This window comes from Castor canadensis, chromosome 16, assembly GCF_047511655.1.
Source record: "Castor canadensis chromosome 16, mCasCan1.hap1v2, whole genome shotgun sequence".
Classification (NCBI taxonomy): domain Eukaryota; kingdom Metazoa; phylum Chordata; class Mammalia; order Rodentia; family Castoridae; genus Castor; species Castor canadensis.
The window spans coordinates 27,768,429-27,783,102 of NC_133401.1; the positions used below are offsets into that span (position 1 = coordinate 27,768,429).

Genomic DNA, 14,674 nt, shown 5'->3' on the forward strand with positions numbered 1-14,674 from the left:
AAAGGCACATCTGCCTGCTGTATGTGCCATTACACTACACCATGTTTGTTTCTTTGTCCTTGTGCTTTTTGTCCCTGTCAATCCAGAGCAAGAACGTGCCTCACTCGGCATAGACTGTGTGTTGAATGAAGCAATGAGGCACAAGCTCACCAAATGCCCAAAGCTCAGTGCTAACCACAAAGCTCACTCTAGCGTGTTCTATGTGCCCATTCCGTGGGCTCCAGGTAGATTGGAGAATGAAACAGACCAAACTTTTTGCCCTTCTAAAGCTGACACTCTGATTGGGGCAACACAAAGTAAACATAATGAACAGGAAGACAGTGTTAAGGTAATAAGTGTTCTGGGGATAAATAAACCAAGGAAAAGGGAAAGAGACAACAAAGAAGGGGAGGACAGAAGATGCTGTGATTTAAAATAGGATGGCCAGTCAGACCTTTATGAGAAGGTGAGCACCTGGAGGAGATGAGGGGGCAAGCCATGAGGATATGCTGCAGAAGATAGATCCATGCAGAGAGAACAGCAAGTGAAAAGGTCCTGAGGCAGGATGGGGCTTGCAGTTCAAGGAGCAAGAAGTGAGACACTGATGAGGGCAGAGGAGGAAGAGACAAGGTCAGAGCTGTGTCTCAAATCTTAGTTAGATTCACCTCCTCCGTGGTTCTCCTCCTTCCCCTCCCCCTTCTTAGAATAATTTCAACAGGTTTCACTCCTCGATTTTCATATATTCATACAAAATACAGCCACCATATTCACCCTCATTCTCCCTTTCCTTGTACCTCCCTTTTCCATTGATCCCCACTGGTCTTCTTATTTTTAAGTATATATGGATGATCCAAGGGAGTTTTGCCTTGGTACTTCAGGCTGGTATACATCGTGCTTTAATAAAATTAACATCCTCACCATTACTTACTCATTATCATCATACTCCCCTAATATTCAACAAGTTACAGTACAGTGCATTATATTATGTTCATATATAGATGGATTGTTTCAGTACTTTTCATTCTGTAACATTTTCTTTACCTCTCCTGCCTCCTATAGTCCCCTCAAAACAGACTCACAAATACAATTTTGTTCTCTCTCTCAATGTGTGTGTGTGTGTGTGTACATATACATATGATCATATATGTATCTGTATATATTTAACTTACAGGCCTAGCTTCCATATATGAGGGAAAACATGTGACCTTTGACTTTTTGAGCCTGGCCTAACATGAAGTTCTCCAGTTTCATCCATTTATCTGCAAACAACATAATTTCATTCTTCTTTATGGCTGAATAAAACTCCATTGTGTATAAATACCACATTTTTTTTAATCCACTCATCAGTCATAGGACAAGATACCCATTTTTATCCAAGGAGAAGTGAGGTGCCACTGGCAGATTTTGAGCCTAGGAACATGAGCCACAGGACTGAGGCTACAGGCTGGGGTTGGGTACTGAGCAGAGAGAAGGCTGTCAGGTCCAAGACAGAGAAAGCAGTGGCCACATCCAGGTGGGAACCACTGATACTGGGGAGGGCTAGCCTTGGACCTGAGAAAGCTGCTTATTTCTGTGAAGTACCTGGAGCTGGCCAGAGTACTTGAAGAACTAAATTTTAGCCAGAAACACTAGGGAGCAATTTGTTTGCTTGTTTATTCTGTGAGACATGGTCTCCCTATGCAGTCCAGACTGGCCTCAAACTCCCAGCCCACCTGCCTCAGCCTCCCAAGTGCTCAGATTACAGGCGTAAACTATCACACCCAGCTACCACAGACAATTTTTGAGGGAAATTTTCAAAGGAAAAGGGAAGGGGATGAATGGGGTCCAGGGTCCCTAGAGATAGTAACCATGGACAGGAGGAGTCCCCAGAGCCAGGACAAACGGTGGCCCTGGAGACAAAGTCAGTTTGACATCCCCTCTTCCAGCTCACTCCCTGTGAGCAGGCATAGTGAACAGTAGCCTAACCTATCTAGATTTCAACTTCCTCCATGGGTCAAGTGGAAATCAAACCTCCACCCCACGCCCAGTTATTAGGAGAGCACACAGGAAGTATTTAACTCCTGACTGATGTGTGAACAAGGGTGACATCAAATTATTGTTGTTGTTATTGTTTTGTTGTCACAACGGACACAAATTGGACACAAATCATTTGCCGGCTCCCCCGAAGGCCTACCCAGCTCCCTCTTAGGACTATCTGCCAGCCCCGCCCCTGGGCCAGCTCAGCCAGGCAGCCAGGTGAGTGCTCAGGTATGCGGAGGCCTGACACACTGGGAGGGGGCAGAGGAGGGGCTGAGTCTGGAAGGGAGAGAGAAGCAGAGGGCTGAGAGCAAAGCAGAATCTGAAGGAAGGTGAGGAGCTCAGAGTCCTGTGGGGACACACTGGGGTCTGGAGCCTTGGTTCTGAGGGAGGAAGGCTGAGGCCTGGACCCCTGGATCTGAGGAAAGAAGGCTGGGCCTGGACCTCTGGGTCTGAGGGAGGAGGGCTGGGTCTGAGGGAGGAGGGCTGGGATCTGGACCCCTGGGTCTGAGGGAGGAGGGCTGGGGCCTGGACTCCTGAGATGGAGGGAGCAAGAGATGGGTCTGGAACCCTGGGTCTGAGAGAGCTGAGCCTGGATCCTAGTCTGAGGGAGGAGGGGCTGGGTAGGGACTAGGTCCCTGAAGCCAGGTCAGGCGCTCACATCTTCACTGGCTGCAGGGCACTTCCAGGTGGACAGGAGCACTCCATCTCAGCACCATGAGCACCACCACAGGGTAAGTGCTGCTTCCTCTTGCCCCCAGCAATCCCTCCCCCCCCCCGCACCTCCCCCACACCTGCAGATCCTGTTTCTGCAGCCCAGACTGTGGACTCTAAGGAGGAAGGAGCTGCCCAGCTTGTGTGGTTAGGAGTAGACAGAGCAGAGTTCAGATCTCAGAGCTCACACTTAGCAGGGGTGTGACCCTGGCAGGGGGCTGTCACCTCATGGAGCCCCCATCTCCTCCTGTATGAAACAGGGACAATTTTGAGATTTGACAGGATAAGACATGTATAGGACTGAGTAGAATGTCACTACAACAGGTGCTCAGAGGTTCCTGTGGATACCGCTTTGGTTATTGTCCTTATCTTAAATATTGACCCTTCACTGCAAAATCAGGGCTATTGTAATGAGACTCAAGTCTCCCAGAGGAAGCAGGGAGGACAAAGAGAGATGCGTTGAAACAGCTGCATGGGACAGAGGGAGCTCTCCACCCCATGAGGTCAACAAATTGTGAGGATACTTGACAAGCAGGAGCAGGGCAAAGGTCAGAACTTTAGCTAAAAGGACATCTTAGTCCATCTCACCCCGACATCCCAGCTCTGAGCTTCTGATTTCCAGAGAAATGAAGATTTAAGAATTCTTGTAATGGCCAGGCACTAAGTGACTCACACCTATAATCCTAGTTACTTGGGATACTGAGGTCAGGAGGATAGTGGTTCAAGGCCAACCCCGGCAAAGAGTTTGTAAGACTCCATATCCAAAATAATCAGAGTAAAATGGACTGGAGGTGGGCTCAAGTGGTAGAGTGCCTGCATTGCAAGCATGAAGCCCTGAGTTCAAACCCCAGACCTACCAAAAAAAAAAAAAAAAGAATTTTTGCAAATGGTGACCTTAAAGGAATTGGGGGACAGGAGATAGAGAAGGATTTGGGGTGGGAGGGGAGGAAGATAATTTCCTGCTAAAGCCATTATATTAATTCCCATGTATTGAGCAACCGCTGTGTGCCAAGCCCTTTGCATCATCATAACAAGGGCTGCAAAATCCTCCACCTGTACCATTGGGTTGAATTTGTGCAACAGCCCCACCAGACCAATGCTATCTTACAGAAAGAGAAACTGAGGCCAGAGGGATTAAGTTTCCTGCCCAGGGTCATCTGACAAGAAAACACAGAGGATTAGAGCCCAGGACTGCATGACAGTGGAGGCCACACTCCCTGTCATATTAAACATCAGCTTTGGCCCTGCCCTTCCTGGCTTGCCTTGAAATCCTACATGGCTCCCCATTACCTTCTAAGGAAATCTGTGCTGCTCAGCCTGGCATTGTGCAGAATCTGCCCCTCAAACCCACAGTATTCTCACCTCTCCTTTCCTTCACCAGCCCAGAAGCTGCTCCCAAGCCAAGTGCCAAGTCTATCTATGGTGAGCTGGGGGTCAAAGGGCACTGAGAACCTGAAATGAGAGTGTTGGGAAAAGAGGGGCTGGGGTTTGGACCCCTGGGTGTGAGGGAGGAAGCTGGGTTCTGGACCTCTGTGTGTGAGGAGGAGGCTGGGATCTGGACCCCTGGGTCTGAGGGAGGAGGCTGGGCCTGGACCCCTGGGTCTGAGGGAGGAGGCTGGGCTGGACCCCTGGGTCTGAGGGAGGAGGCTGGGCCTGGACCCCTGGGTCTGAGGGAGGAGGCTGGGCCTGGACCCCTGGGTCTGAGGGAGGAGGCTGGGCCTGGTCCCCTGGGTCTGAGGGAGGAGGCTGGGCCTGGCTCTCAGTCCATTCTGCCCCCTGCAGAGCAAAGGAAGCGTTACTCCACTGTGGTTATGGCCGATGTGTCCCAGTACCACGTCAATGTAAGTCTGAGGTCTGTGTTTTTGCAGGGATCTCTTGAGGGAGAGCTCTGTCTGTAGAGTAGAACTGTTGAAAACAGCAGGGCCAAGCCTGTGTGGCTGTTCACACCTGTAATCCCAGCACTCAGGAGCCTGAGGCAGAAAGATCATGAGTTCAAGGCCAACCTGGGTTACATAGTGAGACCCTGTCTCAAAAAAAAAAAAAACCACAAAAATCCACTGACTTTTCCTCTGGACCAGCTCCTGCGATGAATGCAGGGACAAATCAGCTGCAATCCTGGAACAGTCGGGGGGCAGACATGGCCCAGAGGTACTGGAAAGGGTGGCAGGTCTAAAGGAGACCAAAGGAGGCACAGAACGGGACTAAATATAATCCAGACGGGTGTTCTCCCTTGAGAAGCCTGCAGTCTTGGTGAGAAGACAGCCCCCAATGCCAGCCTCTCTGATGACAGAGGATGCTGGAGCAGGGGCTAAATTGGGAGCAGGTAGTCAAGGAAGGCTTCTTGAAGGAGGTGCGATTAGTCTGAGGCTGGAAATCTGACATCAAGGGTCTGCCACCATCTCCGTCTCACTGCTTTTTTCCCACTGATGCCAGCACCTAGTGACATTCTGCCTGGGCGAGGAGGATGGTGTGCACACTGTGGAGGATGCCTCCAGGAAGCTGGCCGTCATGGACAGCCAGGGCCGCGTCTGGGCACAGGAGATGCTACTGCGAGTGTCCCCTGACCATGTCAAGCTGCTCGACCCTGTCTCCAAGGTGCCAAAGGGGCACGTGAGCGGGAAGGGTGATTGGGCTGAGGTCTGAGTGTGAATTTTCGGCTCCCACACGTCCTTCCCCTGGGAACTTTGGCATGGGCTCCTAGCCCTCTTTTTGAGCCTGCTAGCCTCACCTATTAAAGGGGGTGTCACCTCCTAACCCCCTCTCCTCATGAGGTTGCCCTGCCCAAATTCCCCGTCTCCTGGGCACTGCTGAGTCATTTGGTAGTATTACCGACCTCAGGCCTCCGTTTACCCTGCTGTCCCACCCGCAGGAGGAGCTGGAGATGTACCCGCTGGGTGCCATAGTGCGCTGCGACGCGGTGGTACCACCAGGTCGCAGCCGCTCACTGCTGCTCCTGGTGTGTCAGGAGCCTGAGCGCTCGCAGCCGGACGTGCATTTCTTCCAGGGGCGGAGCCTCGGAGTGAGTGGGCGGGGGCTCCCGGCGACAGTGGGCAGGGCTTCTTGCTGGGGGCGGGGCCTTGGGGCAAAGGGGGTAGGGGCGATGGAAGGGGGCGTGGCCTAGGAAAGGTTCTGGAAAGGAGTGGAGTTGGGCGGGGCTTCTGTACTCAGGGCGGGGCCTGGGGCAAACGCGGGGGTCTGCGGCAAGGGAAGGGGCGTGGCTTAGGAAAGAGTTTCTGGAAAGGGATTTGCGTACAGGTTGGACTCTGCACCAAAACAGAATGTGAGTGTGGGATGAAGACGACACGAACAGAATAAGGGAGGAAGGGTCTGGGGAGCCGGGGTGATGTCGTCTAGGCGAGGAACCACCCATACTGAATCTGCATGAACAGATTTAGGATGAGGGCGCGTGTCCAGGCATGCACATGCATGGGTCCTGGGCCAGTGAAGCTGAGCCAGTGAATTGATCAGGGGCGTAACCTGGGAGGGCAGTGGGAGGGGCCGGGATGTGTGGCCTAACAGTGTGATTGGCAGGCGGAGCTGATCCGAGAGGACATCCAGGGGGCTCTGCACAATTACCGGTCGGGCCGCGGGGAGCGCAGGGCGGCGGCGCTCAGGTGAGGAGCCTGGGCTAGAATCAGAATGGGAGAGGCAAAGGGAGGCAGGGGTCTCTGGGAAGCGGATTACCCCTCTCTGGACTTCAGTCTCCTCATTTGAGAAAGAGGTTTATACTAATAGTCTAAACAGAACGAGTTTTGAATGGAGGAGGGGATCAAGCAAGCCCTAGTCAGGTCTTACCTGTACCACCCAGACATGTTGACTCCTCCCCAGGACTTACTTTCTCCTGTCCTGGTCCTCGGTTTCTCCTCCCCTGTCCGTTACCCTTCCCAAATCGGTTTTCTCCCTACGATTGACATCTTCGAACCTCAAGTGTCTCTCGTACTGACCCACGAAATTCTCCCTCCATGGCCCCCCTTGGTTGATCCAGCCTTAGTTTCCCCTTCTCCCTCCGCAGGGCCACTCAGGAGGAGCTGCAGCGCGGCCCCTCGCCCGCAGCCGAGACCCCACCTCTGCAGCGCCGTCCGTCGGTCCGCGCAGTGATCAGCACCGTGGAGCCGGCCGGGGCCCGAGGGCGACCCCAGGTGGAATCCATCCTCGAGGCGGAGGAGGCAGGGAGACCTGGCCCTGCGCGCACCGCCAGCATACCCGTCCCGGCCTCCCCGGACCTGGGCCCGCGAGGTCCTGAGCTGTCCAGTCTGCAGGCTGAGCGGGAAGTGGTGAGAGCGGCGAGGCCAGCCTCGGGGGCGGGGCTAGACGTAGGTGGGACGGGTTTGGCAGAGTCCCACGTCAATCAAATCGGATCTGGGGGTGGAGCTGGGGAATGTCGAGGCCTGGTTAGCAGTCGAGGTGTTGGGCTCGGGGGTGGGGCTCTGCTTTAAGGGCGTGGTCAGAGTCCTAGGGGGTGGAGCCTGTCAGGGGACCTGGTCCGACCTAGGGGCGTGTCTAGGCGCTTAAGTGCAGGGCCTGGACAGATAAAAGAGTCTGGGACTCAGAGTCGCTGCGTGTGACTCAGGATCTCCACGTATGCCCTCCTCTTCAGGACATCCTGAACCACGTGTTCGACGACGTGGAGAGCTTCGTATCCAGGCTGCAGAAGTCGGCAGAGGCAGCTCGCGTGTTGGAGCACCGGGAACGCGGCCGGAGGACGCGGCGCCGGGCAGCTGGGGGTAATGGACTCCCCGTGGGATCCCAAGCATTCTCTTTCTAATCACCCCCAAATGTCCTCCTTTTCCGGGGCCTCCCTCCCGCCGCCTGCAAGGTCTGATCTCATGGCCCTCTCTCTGGGTGTCTACCCTTCTCCGGCTCTATCTGACGCTGTCCCGGTGCCCCCCCAACACCCCCCCCACTACCGCATCTTTTCCCCACTCACAGAGGGCCTGTTGACGCTGCGGGCTAAGCCGCCCTCGGAGGCCGAGTACACCGACGTGCTTCAGAAAATCAAGTATGCCTTCAGCCTGTTGGTGAGAACGCGTCCACCCCTGGGCTTAGGGGGACTACAGGACAGTGACCCTGACCTGTCCACACACTAACAACCTCTCTCTACCAAAGGCCCGGTTGCGCGGCAACATCGCTAACCCCTCCTCCCCAGAGCTGCTGCACTTTCTGTTCGGACCTCTGCAGATGGTGAGACCCGCCTACCAGAGCTCAGGTCCTCCTGCTGCAGAGGAATGGTGGGGTTCAACTTCTAGAGGGTCTGGTGGCAGGCTCACGCCTGGTCTCCTGGCAGATTGTGAACACATCAGGCGGTCCTGAGTTCGCGAGCAGCGTGCGACGGCCGCACCTGACGGCCGAGGCCGTGATGCTGCTGCGAGACAATGTCACCCCTCGTGAAAACGCGCTCTGGACCTCGCTTGGGGACTCGTGGACCCTCCCAGGGTAAGGGGCGGGGCTGAAGGACAGAGGATATGGGAGGTGGAAAGTGGCGGGATTAGGCCTGGAAAATTAGATGCGGGATTTATCTAGGGTGTGGCTAAAGAAACTAAGGAGGGATCGGGACCTAGGATGCAAATGCCAGGATTCGATTGGAAGAAAAGATAGAAATTAGCGTGGAGACCACGCTAACCAGACAATCAGATTGGAAGAAAAGGCGGGACTTAGAGAAATACACCTGAACTACAGGAAAGAGGGCGGGGCTTAGGTGAACGGGGCGGGGTTCCATGGAAGACACAGGGTTTATAGAAGGCGTGGCCTATAAATTAGTTTGGAGTCTGACCTTGGAGGTTTAGGGGTAGGGGTGGAGCCAGAGAGCCGGCAAGGTAAAAGCGCAGGGTGTAAGTAGCAAGAAAATAATTAGAAACCCGGTGTGGCATCAGAGGTGAGATTTACAGGCTGGGCGGTGCACTAGAATGGGATGGATGTATTTAGGAACATAATTGATGTCGTAAGTGGAGCTTAAAGGTAGGGAAGGGGCAGGGCTGGGCGAAGAGGGGCGGAGTTAGGGGAAGAGGGAAAAACATTGTGAAACCAACCAGCCAACCACAGTTCTAAAGCCCAGCTGAACCATTGGTCTGGTCCCTGGCTGCAGGCTGGAGCTGCCCCTGGAGGAAGGAGCCCCATACAGCCCCGAGTTCTACAGCGGCTGGGAGCCCCCGGCCACTGACCCTCAGGGCCGCGCCTGGGAGGACCCAGTGGAGAAACAGCTACAACACGAGCGGCGGCGCCAGCAGGTGAGGCTGAGGCTACCAGGGAGCACTAGGCTCCTCCAGGCGACACAGCAGGGCCCGGATCAGGAAGCCCAGGGCGCGGCCTGCCTGACTCCAAGCTCTTACTTCCCGCAGCAAAGCGCCCCCCAAGTCGCTATCAATGGGTAAGTGTTTGTCCCACAGTGGGCAGGGGCGTCCGGGAGGGGAGCGTCCCGGGGGCTCCCGGCGCTGACTCCGCACCCCTCTTTTCTTTCTTTTTCCTTCCATCTTCCCGGCTCTTCGCAGGTGGGTGAGGTGGTGAAGAGGCGGGGTCGGGGCTGGGATGGGTGGGGGAGGAGTAGGGAGGGAAGAAGTGAGCCCAAACTTTTGGGTCCAGGGGAGAAGGGAATGGAGGCCCAGATTCTTAGGGCTAAGGCAGGAAGGGGTTGGGAGTGGGTAAGTTTGAGAGCTTGGACCTTGGGCCCTCAAAAGGCTGGAAGAACGCAGTTTTGGTGTTCTGGGCCTGGGCAGCTCCATGCAGAGGACAGAGCCCTAGGTGTTAGGGAAAAGAGACTGGGTATTAGGACGTTTTAAAGAACTCAGATCTGGTGCTTCAGACCCTGGAGACTCAGACTGAAACTTCAAGGGTTTAGGGCAAGTTTCTGGGAAAGTTAAGAAGTAGTGATGTCTCAGGGCCCCTAACAGTGGTAAAGGCTGGAGGTCGAACTTTTGGTTTCTGGAAGGCTTAAAAAAAAATTATATATATATGAAATCCCTGCTGGGTAAGGGCTGGGAGGCTGTCCCTGATAAAAGAGTGAGAAAATAGAAGTTTGAGAACTAGATTCCTGCCTAGATCCCTGGAAAGGAATGCAAATCTATGGTTCGACCAAGCTGTGGGACTCAGGGTCTTGGGGTGGGGGGCGGGCGGGAAGCAGAGGCAGGTAGAGTCTCTAGGGTCCTTGGACAAGTAGGGGGCAGCGTGGAGGCAATGTGAGATGAGAAAAAAATAAACCAGTGAGGCTGGAGGTGACTGGGGGTCTGGGTGAGGGCCCAAGCAGAGGGTCTCAGCACCAACAGCTTGCCAGGACCTGCTGGCCTCACACAGGGGGCGCTGCGGCCCTGAAGACCCCCCCTCTCTCCTGTTCAGGTAGGCCTGATCTGAGCTGAGGTCCCTCTTACTCGGGGGTTCAGAGCCAACTCTCTCCCAGGCTGCCAGGTGTTGTGGCAACCCCTCTCTGCCCCTCTGTGCTTAAGAATCTTGAGCTTCACACCTGTAGCTTTTCACTCATGTTCTTTGCCAGGGAAACAGGAATAATCATAATCCCTCTCGGGAAGGGTGACAAGTTTATGATATCATAATGGGTAGCTAGCAAAGAGCTCAGGGCTGTGGCCCAGCATTGGTTCAAATGCAGCAGTGTGCACAGCAAGGCAGAGTTATTCTGATGTGGACTGCCTGGAGCCAGTCCAGCCATGCCTCTCTCTTTCTCCTGACTTTTGTATCACTGTGCCCCAGCCTCCCCCCTATGCAAATGGAGACTATAATGAGGACTGGGGCAGAGGGTCACGTTTATGGTTCAGGAGGATCAAATCAGCTAATATATACAACAGATCTTTTACAAGGCTCACCATGTAGTTCTATATAAGTTTAACTATTATTTTCACTATGCTCATGAGTAACCCAGCAGATGCTCAGTAAATAGCATCTAGCTATATGTTCCTAGATGAGGTATAAAACGGAAGTGATGATAGTATATCCCATCATATGCTTACAGCACAGTGCCAGGTAAGGAAGGAAGAAGCAATCTCAAATCTCTATTAACACGTTAACCTTGACTCCCGCTATGGCCCCTGCTTGACTCTAACCCCTGCTCACACTGGCACCTTATAGCCCAGACTAGCGAGGCTGTCTGACTCCTTATCTCCATCCCTCCCAATTCTCCTCAGTCACCAAGATCCGGAGCTGGAAGCTGAGCCCCAGCTGCAGCCAGAACCAGCAGGAAAGTGGGTCCTATGTAATTATGACTTCCAGGCCCGCAATAGCAGTGAGCTTTCCGTCAACCATCGGGACGTGTTGCAGGTCAGAGGTGTGGGGGTCTGAGAGGTTGCAATCAACCAGTCCAGCCCTAGCAGCAGACCCTGAACCTGAATTTTCTCCTCATACCCCACTCAGGTCCTGGATGACAAGCGCAAGTGGTGGAAGGTTCGGGACCAACAGGGCCAGGAGGGATATGTACCCTATAATATCCTGACACCCCACCCTGGACCCCGGATGGACCGCAACCAAAGCAATGCTCGAAGCCTGGTGAGCCATGGCAGATTCATGTCTTCAGGGAGGAAAGGCTGCGAGCCAGATCTGAATCCTGGAAATGAGGGATATGAAGATCAGGTGTCAGAATATTGATGGAGGAGTGGACTGGAGGTTCAGAAGTTTAGGGGGGAGGAGGGGGAAGCAAGGCGGGGGGAGGACTAGGAGTCCTCTCCCTGACCCAGGTACTGTCCCTATCCCCTTTTAGGAGAACAGCTCTCTGCCTCCCCCACCAGCCCCTGCTCCGCCCCCTGCTCAGGTTCGGCCCCACTGGACCAGCTGCGACAGTCTCAACAACTTGGACCCCAGCGAGAAGGGTGAGTGGTGGGGCACCCCTTCCGGGCAGTGGTCTTTGACCTTCTTTGACCTTGCTTTCCAGACAGGGAAGCCGAGGCACCCCACCTTCTGCCTCAGCACCCCTCGCCCTGAGTGCATACTCCCTCCCTCCCTCCCGGTTTCCCGGCCACAGAGAAATTCTCCCAGATGCTCAGTGTCAACGAGGAACTACAGGCGCGCCTGGCCCAAGGCCGCTCGGGGCCTAGCCGCGCAACCCCGGGACCCCGCACCTCAGAGCCGCTGCTCAGCCCGCGCTCCGACGCCTCGGAGGTCCGCACCTGGCTGCAGGCCAAGGGCTTTAGCTCGGGGTGAGTGGGACCAGGAAGCAGTTCCGAGAGAGATACGGGATCTGTGAGAAGATGGGGACTGTGGAGACCATGGAGAGAAGGGGTCAGTTGGTCCAAAGCGGAGTCTGGTTGCAACACCCAATGACTGGCTGCAATTGGAGTCCCCGGGGAAGTTCCGCCCCTTTCTAAAGCCGACTTTGGCAGCGCCCTACTCCAGCGCGAGAGCTAGGATGCTGTTTATTGGACAAACGGCTAGGCGGGTGTGATCTGATGGGTAGGGTTGAGGGGGCTTGAACGCTGATTGGCCGGCAGGCCTGACCACGCCCCCGCTGCCCTTGTTCAGGACGGTGGACGCGCTGGGCGTGCTGACCGGCGCGCAGCTTTTCTCCCTGCAAAAGGAAGAGTTGCGTGCAGTGAGCCCTGAGGAAGGGGCGCGAGTGTACAGCCAAATCACCGTGCATCGTGCGCTGCTGGAGGTGAGCGGGGGCCGCTCATCCCCGGGCCGGAACGGGGTTCGCCGAGGGCTGGGACGCACAGGTCCTGATTTCCACCTGTCCTCCAGGACAAAAAGAAAGTGTCAGAGCTGGAGGCGGTGATGGAGAAGCAAAAGAAGAAAGTGGAAGGCGAGACCAAAACGGAGATCATCTGACCCTTCCCGGCCCCTTCACACGAAGTGATGAACTAGCGGGTTCCCCGCGCCCCGAGGGACAACAGACGCCGGACTGCCCCCGCCAGTGGAAGTGGATTCCCGCAGGGCCGCCGGCCTGTTCCCGCCCTAATGCGCAGACTCTGCAGCCCTCGGGAGCCGTGCGGACCCGCGGGGTAGAGAGACAATTTGTGATTATGGAAAGCACCTAGGGGGCCTGGAGAGGCTCGCCCGAGCGCTGCGCATTGTGATATGCTGCCCAGTCTATAAACAGCCCCCTCTTAGCAGGCCGTGTCACCTGCTGTCCTCTCTAACCGGCCAGCTATCAGGAACCTGCCGCACGCCATGGCCACAGCCTCAGGGGAAGGGAGAGGCCCCAGCTTCTCAGGTTTCTCTCTCTGAACCCTCCTCCAACCCGGAAACCCCAACCCAGGCTTCCTCCCGACCTCCTCGCCGCCATTCTGTCCTCCAGCTCAGCCTGCTCTTCTGTGCATCCCTTCCTGGCTTCTCAATGCTCCCTTAGCCACCCATAGCCTTGCTTTGGGTCCTGGAATGTTTGCCTCCCAGCCTCTCTTGCCCCATCGCTCACCACCTTATTCCCCCCGCATTACGGTCCTGCTCTTCTCCACTCTGAACCCTTCATTTAGCCGAGGGACTACGCACCTGCTGCTTCTGCTGGTGGGAACAGCTTTTCTCTGCCTGATGAATTCCTATTCAGTCTTCCTGGCCCAGCTCAAATACCCACTCTGGGGAGCCCTGTCCTCATCTTCCAGTCTACTATCCCAGCACCCACTTCTGTCTTATCCCAACCTTCTACCAGAGGTCTAGCCATGGACAACTGGCTGCCTCCTAAGCATGCCGCGGGCTGCTAGCCCTATGAAATACTACCTGTAAACTTCCTGCCCCCTCAAGAACTACTAGCTCCTTTTCCCTCTGGCAAGCCCAACGACTTGTCATATCCGGGTGGCTGGTGAGGGCTGGTTATCTCTGGATCCCACCCTTTTTCGGTCCTCCAACTTAAGGAAGAATGGCCCTTGCTCTCCCTGTCGTGGCCCCTCCTGGGTGCATCCTGGTAGCACCCACCGCCCAGGCCCCACCAGCATCAAGAGTCTCCAGCACCTCTTGGCGCTGTTTTTTACCTGTGCCACCAGATGGCACTCTCCCAAGATCAGACAGAATCAGAAACAGCCTGGGACAGACAGGAGCCTCATTCAGTCCCCACATTGATGCATTTCCCTTTCCCTCTGACACCCGGGCCACAGATCTCCAGGACTCCTTCTCACATCAGTGCCCATGTCTCTTGACTTCCTGTGACCCATGAGACGAAATCTAAGCTCCAGCACAGCAGTTGATGGCCTGTGACTGCCAGGCTCCAGCCATCTGCTTCCTGGAGTACCCTGGCTTTGTGGTATTCAATCATTGCCTGGGGTGCCACCCCTCACATCCTCGTTTAGTTTTGGGGGTCTCGCCGTGTAGCCTAGGTTGGCCTCCACTTGGCAATCCCCCTGCCTTGGCCTTCCCAGTGCTGGGATTTGAAGGCATGTCCCATCATGCCCAGCTGCTACCCCTCATTTCCAGTAGAAAAAGCAGAAATGCAAGCGGTTCCAATGCTCTGCCTCCCCAACAAGCCTCTCTGGCTGCCATAGTCCAGGCACAGATGAGTGACCTAATGAACACACAAGCCATGGAAACATCCCAGTGTTCCTGGGTCTGACCTCTTCTCACCTCTCCATTGTGGCTCACAAGTCTGAGCCACAATCTCTTACTGGGATCTCACCCTTAGCTGGTCAGTCTATCCATCACCTGCTACTCCCAGTCTATTCTCAGTGCAGCAGCCAGAGGATACTGTTAAAACCCAAGTCAGATGAAGGCCTGGTAATCAAGCCTCAGAGCTCCAGTTCCTACACAGCAGCTGTCACTTATTTAACTTCATCCCCTGTTACTTCCTTCCAGCCAGTATGGCTTCCTACTGCACCTCAATGTCAGGCCCACTTCTGCCCCACAGCCTTTGCATATGCAGTTCTCACCATCCAAAGGACTTCCCTCACTCCCTGTCATTCAAATATCTGCCTGTACCAGCTTTTCCTTGAGACCTACCTGTCTCAGACCATCCTGCACAAAATACACACATGTGCATGCACACATGTATACACACACACACACACACACACACACACCTCCCTATCCCCTTTCTCTGCTGCTTCTCCCATAG

At 55.0% G+C, this 14,674-nt stretch overlaps 1 protein-coding gene across 5 annotated transcripts; it reads left to right on the plus strand.

Moving 5' to 3' along the window:
- The first annotated feature begins 2,083 nt into the window (after nucleotides 1-2,083).
- Nucleotides 2,084-12,746, plus strand: Eps8l1 (EPS8 signaling adaptor L1). 5 transcript variants are annotated; one of them, XM_074058276.1, is made up of 20 exons: nucleotides 2,110-2,214; nucleotides 2,674-2,729; nucleotides 4,091-4,131; nucleotides 4,492-4,550; nucleotides 5,143-5,304; nucleotides 5,579-5,728; nucleotides 6,241-6,323; nucleotides 6,722-6,983; nucleotides 7,307-7,433; nucleotides 7,639-7,727; nucleotides 7,816-7,890; nucleotides 7,994-8,142; nucleotides 8,792-8,933; nucleotides 9,045-9,073; nucleotides 10,833-10,965; nucleotides 11,059-11,190; nucleotides 11,402-11,510; nucleotides 11,663-11,837; nucleotides 12,160-12,292; nucleotides 12,379-12,746. In XM_074058276.1, exons 2-20 carry the CDS (start codon nucleotides 2,713-2,715, stop codon nucleotides 12,463-12,465), a joined length of 2,154 nt encoding a protein of 717 aa, XP_073914377.1. In that variant the 5' UTR covers nucleotides 2,110-2,214; nucleotides 2,674-2,712; the 3' UTR covers nucleotides 12,466-12,746. The 5 variants fall into 5 exon arrangements, with proteins under 5 accessions (XP_073914376.1, XP_073914377.1, XP_020034868.1 ...); XM_020179279.2 differs by lacking the exon at nucleotides 2,110-2,214 and adding an exon at nucleotides 2,221-2,327; XM_074058275.1 differs by having other exon boundaries at nucleotides 2,084-2,214; nucleotides 8,792-9,073.
- Nucleotides 12,747-14,674: the final 1,928 nt, after the last annotated feature.